The 8527-nt window shown below is 37.2% G+C and overlaps 1 protein-coding gene across 3 annotated transcripts; it reads right to left on the reverse strand.

Annotated features, from left to right (window-relative positions):
- Positions 1-1294: 1294 nt before the first annotated feature.
- On the reverse strand, positions 1295-6734 carry LOC149788456 (uncharacterized). 3 transcript variants are annotated; one of them, XM_089974441.1, is made up of 2 exons: positions 6618-6734; positions 1295-4900 (listed from the first exon to the last, which is right to left on the reverse strand). In XM_089974441.1, exons 1-2 carry the CDS (start codon positions 6639-6641, stop codon positions 4163-4165), a joined length of 762 nt encoding a protein of 253 aa, XP_089830567.1. In that variant the 5' UTR covers positions 6642-6734; the 3' UTR covers positions 1295-4162. The 3 variants fall into 3 exon arrangements, with proteins under 3 accessions (XP_089830567.1, XP_089830568.1, XP_089830569.1); XM_089974442.1 differs by lacking the exon at positions 6618-6734 and adding an exon at positions 6483-6611; XM_089974443.1 differs by lacking the exon at positions 6618-6734 and adding an exon at positions 5498-5541.
- Between the last annotated feature and the right edge of the window lie 1793 nt (positions 6735-8527).

An 8527-nucleotide genomic window follows, 5' to 3' on the forward strand; every position in this document is an offset into this window, starting at 1 on the left:
CAAATAACCAAACAGCAACTGGTTCAGATAGCACACATGTGTGCTTCTGCATGCATGTATATTTTGTTTGTTTATTTATTAATACTTTTTACAACAATTTCAGTAATAATATAAAGGCTCTTTAACCATGGTGGGTTTTCTTCTTCTTTATTCAGCTGTATTCTTTATGACAGGATTTTGTTTATTTAGAAGGGCAGAGCAAGTAATAGTTTAAACGAGTGTTGAAAATAAAACCCACTTCGGACAGGCTTTTGATGATAAATTAATCTAATCTCAGTTATGTGTGTGTGTGCGTGTGTGTGTGTGTGTGTGTCTGTGTGTGTGCGAAAGAGAGAGAGATGGGTGGAGGAGACAATGTACAGTCGGGGATTTAGCGTTACATCAACACAGTCCTAGGTATCTAGTCGAGCAAAAGTGAAGCAGTAGAATTGGTAAAAGTGCCCCCCCCCCCCCACTTAACAACAACAAATAATTAAAAAAGCGAGCAAACGAACACATAACATCCGCATTAAGACCAACACTTCTCGAATAAATAGGTCAAATTAAACATATATTCCTTGGAGTTCAAATTAAAATAAAGACGATGTAAGAAAATCTTATAAAGGTATAAAAAAGAGAAGGAAAGAAAGGAAGGTAAAAAAATGAAACTCTTTAAATGGGTCACGTGCATGAGGGCAAATCTATCCTCCGCACATACAGGGCATTGCCCTCCCACCCACCCCCACCCCGCCCCCAAGATATCTGGTATTCATAATCTTAGTATCTTTGTTGCGCTCGAAAACAACAACAAAATAAAAAGGAATACAAACATAGTAACTTAGAATACGACCTTCTACCATTCATGACAGATCACTGGATTCCGCTCATTGTTGGAAACCCGAGCCTCTGATTGAACGAGCGTTGCTCCGTCATGCAGTTCATTTTTCAACCTGTATACTGAGTATTTGTTTTACGTATGTATTACTATGCGTCCCGATTTTACAGGTGTGGGCTGCTTTATGTATGATAACAACAATAAAACTTGCAATGTGGAGTACACCCTCGCTTAATTAGTCCAAGCCTCTGTGACCAAAAAAGAGAATCAAAATTTGTACTGTGCTTATATGGCCATTGTTGTTGTAGGCGTCATCTTCATCCAAAATGTTACCATGAATTTACAGAAGGGCTGAATGGCTTTTTGTTACTATTTGTATTGTTCCAGATCTTAGTTTCTCTTCAAAACAAGAAGGAAGGCTTAACGTTTTTGCTTTAAAAAAATAAGGATTCTTAAAGAAAGCATTTTCAACAAGCTGAATAATTGTAAAATGCTATTTATTTTTGATTGCAATATTGCATTTACAATACAATGTTTTAAATAATATATTTATTTCAAATCTTTTTTTAAATTTATAATTTTGTACAATAATATAAACATTTTATCGTAAATATCAGGAAAACTGTTACAAATATATTAACACACAAACCTGCATTGAAAAATTGGATGTTTTAAATCATACATTCATATACCGAGTACCATCTCAAGCAGTCCTTGATATCCAATGCATAACTGAAAACTATTACCTGGGAATTACATGGCATAATAAATAAATACAGTTTCTGCTATTACACAATATCCTTCTTTCCTGCACAAACTAGATTCTCCACATCTTTCGTCCACAAATATAATCTCTTAAACTAAACCATTCACTCACTAGAACTGTCAGGCTTTCTGCTCCTTTTACGCCATATCTGTAATATCACAGCCAATAGATCCATCTGAATCCAGTTGTTCTGGAAATTGACCAGAAATATATTCTTCAAGGTCGCAATACACACGTTTCTCCAAAGATTTAGCACGCCCTCTTACCCCAGTTATGATTATTTTTAACTCAACCAGTGACCACGCTTGAGTGTTTTATTGTACCAGCACATTTTTGTATGGTAAGGATTTATTTGTAAACTAGTAGGGTAAATATAAATTCATGCAAATGGAGTGTCATTATTGGAATAGATCCAGGTGTCAAATCATTTCTTAAGGCATCAGAGTTTCTACAGAATAATAAAAACACGTCTGAAGTTGTGTAGTGATTGGTACCTGAAGTTCTGGCTTTGAAAGTTGCGATTCGAATTCTCTTTAAGTCAAAAGCCGCGTTGGCTCAGTGGTTATCATGTCCGACTCCAGCTTGAACAAATGAGGATTCAAATCTTAAAATGGGATCAGTCTGAGTTGGCTATTGTGGCGTGTCTTTGGATAAGGCACTCTAACCTTGCTGACGAAATAACCTGTGCCTTTCAACAAAAAAGCAATCTAAGAAACGAAATTTTGTAAATACTTTACATGTCAACAGAAAATATATGTGGATATTTTCACGATTTTCTGATAATTTTAATTGGAACTTAGGATGTGAAAGGACATTTATCAAATATTTCATTTATCCATCCATCCATCCATCTATTCATTTATTTCTATATTGTTTTAGCAATGGTGAATGCTGCAAGTATTCGTATTGCATAAGGTTGTAATCCATATATTGGAGAAAGAAAGAAAAAACATGTAGTAAAGTGGAGCAATGTACATATTAATAAACGAAACGAAAAACTCCTTTTTTAATGGTTTTCAAGTAATATCGTCTACATAAACAACACCCGCCTATCCCCACCCCCAAAAATGATAAAACGAGTTTAATACAACTCCGTTTCCACGAGATTCTCATGTACGAACCCTGTAATTGAATTGAGTGCTTAACAAAATTTAAAAGTATGTAATAACCGCTGGATAACGTTTTATTGCACGATTAGATTAAATGTCTCCTTATCATCTCAGACAGTAATCAGGTATCAAATCTATTATTTACACCTTGAATGGACTAGAAAATCCTTAGTCCAAGTTTTCAATATATTCTATGTCTCGCTCGTTAAAAATGAAAATCAATCTATTTTTAAAGCCTAAAGCATGCAAACGTTTGGTTCCCAAAGAGAACGATAGTTTGATAGAACAAATATTGAGGAAGTGCTTTCTAATCAAATTTATATAACCTATGCACAGAAATCTGCTCTCCTCAAAACGAGAGATAATCAGTCGATTCTAAATAAAAGCGAACCACATATGTTAGAATGAGTCAAGTGTCTAAGAGGTTAGAAAATTCGTTCTCGCATCATTTAGTAAATATGAATAAAATAATTAAATTCCGAAGAAATCTACACAACGGACACTCTGTATTGTAAATAATTATGGGTCCAATTAAAATCTTCAATTCCAAAATAAATGTTTGCACGACAAAACTATAAACTTTTCTTAACTGTTATGTGGCATAACTGAATCTGATTTCGACGACTGTTTTTCATGAAATTTTACAAACCTAAAGAAATATCAACAAATATTAATTTTTCTTAATACCTGATTGCGTGACATTTTGTACTTTAAAGTCTTTCGAAAACAAAATCAAGAAAGTATATATTTACATTTTGTTAAAGCCAATATACATCGTTTCTACCATGACTGTTAATTTGAGGTTAACCACCTATATTCCAAAACATTATAACATTATATATCGGAACATGACCTTTTTATGCATCACACATACACATATAAAATTTGTATCATTCACACTGCTGTTCCATTTCGATGGAATCAAGGAACGGACAGAATGCTTGATCACTGAGACAGGGGCCAACTACGGTACTTGGTTGTGAGTACGAATGCGTGCAGATGATTGAGGCAGAAGTTAACTACAGTACTTGGTTGTGAATACGGCTGCATGCAGGATCATTAAGGCAGATGTCAAACTGCGGTACTTAGCTGTAAATACGGCTGCGTGCAGGATCATTGAGCCAGAGGCAGAGGTCAACTACATTACTTGGTTGTGAATACGGCTGCGTGCAGGATCATTGGGGCAGAGGTTAACTACTTGGTTGTAGATACGACTGAATACAAGATCGAGACAGAAGTCAACTATTGTACTTAGCTTTGAATACGATTGCGCACATGATCATTGAGGCAGAGGTCAACTACTGTACTTGGTTGTGAATAGGACTTCATATGCAGTAGGTGCACAGAGTTCTCACACATCCAATCCAATAGCATTGTCGATGATTACAGAGCATTTTCTATTCAGTGTTTAGAGGATGGCATGGTGTCCTGTGTTGTAAAAATCTTTTCTGGCCTGTGGCCAGAGGGTGGTTTTTAACCATTAGTAACAACATTGTTTGGAGATCGATTTCTCCAGTAATCTTCATTGCCTGACATTACTGTCCTCTCCACTAGTGCGAGAACTATTACGGCCACAAGCATGGCGGAGAGGAAGGAGAAAATTATAAGGCGTTCTGTCCGCTTGGCTAATTTTCTAGCTAGGTCCAAATCACAACGCATGATGCCAGCTTCAAATTCTTTCTTCGTTTTAAACGCAAAATACAATGCAGGAATTCCGAGTGGAAAGAACAGAACGATGGCAACAACAGAAAACACTTTTAGTAGTTTAATATGACGATGGCGTAAAGGGCGTTCGACGTCTCTCCATCTTTGTGGGGCGATTTGATTGGTTTGAATAACTCTAGTTCCATCTGATCTAGTAACCACTACGGGTTCCTGAACTATGGCTGCACCCCCATTCATGTTGCTGTAATATACTGGATGGGATCCTGGTGGTGGTGTTTCTGTATTGCCCATGGCAATACCATTCGTTAAGACTGATTTGCCATCCACAGGCTGACTGTTTGCCTCAACAGAAGGTTCTGTTTGATTGTGGAATTTGGTCGCATTCGTGGCGCCAGTACTACGTAAGTCAATTGTTGGATTCACGTGCTCTAAACCTGTTCTGCTGGATTCACCTTCTTGGTTAGAGCTACTGCAAGTCTGAAGCCCGCTAGCATTATCCAGTTCATCGTTATCGACGAGCTGGTCTACGTCATCAGTTTCTGACATCTTCAAAGAAAAGAAATAATAATAATAATAATAATAACTTGAACAAACATATTCGATGGTCCGTCATCTAATATCTGATCGTATGATTTTCACATATTTCCTGACTTAAATCACAATCTCGTTAGGTAAGAGCTCCCGGTCATTGACCTTTCGGATCGTATCCTAAAGTCGTTAATGTACATATGTTTCTGCTTTAAGTTTTTATTAGGTCTCGTCAGAAATATTCGAGTTGCACATTTACTCAGTTTGTTAAAGGGCATTATGAACCTTTGGACCATTTACAAATAGTTGTCATATTGACAAGTATCAAATTTTGTGAATTTCCATTCAGCGGTTCAGCAGGATACACAATAATGGATGGACGAGCGCACAAACGGACCCAAAGACGGAAGTATAACAATTTTCCGGAATACAGGCCTACTTTTGTAAAAGGCGTGTAAATAATAATAATAATCATAATATCAATAATATGATTCGCCGTGGCAAATGACAATACATTGTATTACATGCCGCTACCGCCCCCCCCCACCCCCCTTGTCTTTAACCCAAACAAACCCCTCTTCTCTCTAGACCGTCTCTGCCACACAGTCCGTTTACCTGGATTTCCAGGGGGGAGAGGACCAAATATCATACCCAACTCGTACACGGTGACACAGGCACTTGATTCTGTGGAAACTAATGTGTACACTCACCATATATGGTGAGTGTACACATTAGTTTCCACAGAATCAAGTGCCTGTGCCTGTGCACGGTGAGCACACTGGCAACCTGTGTACCGTATCTGGTAAATTTCCAACAAGGAGTTTAGTAGAAAAAGTGGTAACGGTCGGACGGAAAGACAGACGGACATATTGATAGAGGGCAACCACATTATGTTAGATGTAAGATTCCTTCACTGTAACCTAGTCTGAACATTACGCATCATGTATGTATGTATGTATGTATGTATGTATGTATGTATGTGTTCCAGCAAGAAAAAACCCGAAAAAAACATGTAACCCTTACTTTGTCCAATTAGTGGCGTTATAAGCACTACAAAGTCATTTGCCGTGTGACTCTACAGTTAAAATGGTTAATTCAATCACGTGCTTATATTAATGCAAATCACACTCGATAACGTTCTTTTTGGTAAACAAAACCTCTTCATTTCCTTAAAGTTGGGAAAACACAGTTGCATAGATACAGCAGTAACAGGTAACATGTACTTGGGAACGGTGTTACAGTATGAACCGTGTATAAAATTACACAGATTTCAGATAAATGACAGCGCTAACTGTTTATTTATTCAGTGAATTTGTACATACTTGGCCAAACCTAAAATCGATAATATTATGTATTTGTGTAAATATAATTCACATACTCAACAACAGACCAGGAAAAAAGACAAAACTATCGCGATAATGCACCTAACAGATGGCGCGACGACTAGGAACGAAACGACCGAGGGCAAACCGACTTGTGTCAAAACGACCTATTTGCGTTGTTATTTATACATGATTCATAATGTCATGTACTCGTACATTTAAGATCGATTTATGTTACGTACATATGGTATTGATTGATCGTAAAAATAGTTACTTACCCTCTCAATACTCAGGTCTTGTTGATAAAAAATAACTTCTGTTGATACTGTTCACTAATGAATTTCAGCTCATATCATCGAATTAAAAACACGTCACCTTTCGCAATTTGACCTAATACTGACTGGTTTACATACCTGTCCGCTTGGTGGCGGAGTCATGCTCTGTTTCACAGGGGGATAATGTGAATGATTTTTCTGATTATGTTTTGCCTTGTCTGCTTATATTGGTGTGAGACAGTTTTCTGCGTTGCCCTCAGGGAACTTTTGTGACGAGCGTCAATAACCGCCTAAACCTAGAGTGGGTGGGGGTGGGGCTGACATCTGCACTGCATTTGTCTAAGTACGCGAGAATCTGAGAATTTGGTGGTGCTGTTAAAATCTCTTTGGCTTTAATTTTTGGGGCATACTTATTTAATTAGTTGATATAATTTAAAGTTTACTAGGCAGCAGCTATAATACTACCTAAATGTATTATCATTAAAATGTCTGTATTCCTAGGAATGACTGTAGATACATGAGAATTGATTACTAGGTCGTCATCCGAGTGTGTCTGCTACACACGAGAGCATATGACACAGATTGAGTAACATCATCTGTTGGTGACGTGTGCTTAGTCGCGGTTGAATATGGGCTCGTGTTTGTAGGCAAGGCGATGGGTGCCGTTTGCCCACGGACCTGGGTTCGAATCTCCGTAGAGTATGAATTAAATATTCTCTAACATGTCAGGTAGCATTATTTGTAAAGAGAGAGAGAGAGGCATCGTGTTTCAAGCATAACCTAATGTTGAAATATATTTATAAATAAGTATTTATGTGCCATGGGCGGGTTGCAATTCGATATATATCCAATTGCAACACTTTTAAAGCCATGCTATTTTTAATGTATGTATTGTATGCTTTAACAATGTTTCAGTCATATCGCTACGATGTGTGCAGTGTGACAGTTTCTAGTGATGTTTAGCATTGGGGCATCATGCCGCAGACATGTGGCATGATGTCCCACCCAGGCACATTATCCTGAAACTGGGCCGACCAGTCGTAAGACTAACCTCATAATGCTGAGCGCCAAGCGAGGCAGCTGTTAGTACCATTTTTGTACGTCTTCGGTATGACTCGGCCGGGATCGAACCCACGACCTCCCGCATCCGAGGCGGACGCTCTAACCACTAGGCCACCGGAGCGGTTATATATATATATATATATATATATATATATATATATATATATATATATATATATATATATAATAACATGGCTTTAAATGGTAATATATATTGCAGCTGGAGAAAATTCAAAATTTTATCTACTAGCCCTGCAAGATTGATGTCAGGAAAAATAAAATTTATGTTGCTTTCCTTTTACAAATTTTTGACTATTTGCATGAAATTTCACATGCATGAATGGTGTGTAGTTTTCAGGTCTAGTTTGACAATTGAATTGTCAACTTCTGGATAATACAGGTGTTATGTATATTTGATTTAATTTATATTTGTTTGTTTGTTAGTTTTAATTTTTTATGCAATTAAATAATAATAATAATAATAATGAGGACTTTGCATAGCGCCTAATCTTTAAAAGCTCTAAGCGCTTTACAACATAAGACAACACATTTAAGATAAAAAAAACATATAATGATATGATTACAAAAACAAACACCATGAAATTAGAAAACATTAAAAACCATGCTGAGAATATTTAAGGTAGGAAACATTATTAGGTCTTTAGGTTTGTTCTTGCAGTCGAAATAAGTGAGTTTTGACAGCACTCTTGAATGTGATCACTGTGTCTTTGTGTCTAAGTTCAGTGGGCAATTCATTCCACGTTGCTGGGCCCTGGTATGCAAAAGAACGCTGCCCATATGACTTTGTTTTCATAGTGGGAATAGTGAGTATACGATTGTCAGAAGAGGAGCGTAAGTATCTTGCTGGTGTATACACATGGGTGAGGTCGGATAGGTATGTTAGACTTGAGTCCGACAGTGAAACGTAGCACAGAGAACACATTTTGTGTTTGATTCTGGATCGAATGGATAGCCAGTGCAGGGTA

The sequence above is a fragment of the Sinohyriopsis cumingii genome, chromosome 11, assembly GCF_028554795.1.
Source record: "Sinohyriopsis cumingii isolate HCF-2022 chromosome 11, ASM2855479v2, whole genome shotgun sequence".
NCBI classification, from domain to species: domain Eukaryota; kingdom Metazoa; phylum Mollusca; class Bivalvia; order Unionida; family Unionidae; genus Sinohyriopsis; species Sinohyriopsis cumingii.

What these genes read in the sequence shown, in the direction of transcription:
- LOC149788456 (XM_089974441.1), bottom strand. Translation starts at nt 6,641, where the DNA reads ATGACTCCGCCACCAAGCGGACAG. An exon ending in CTCCGCCACCAAGCGGACAG is followed by an intron (nt 4,901 to 6,617) that starts GTATGTAAACCA and finishes TTTTCTTTGAAG; the next exon opens with ATGTCAGAAACTGATGACGT.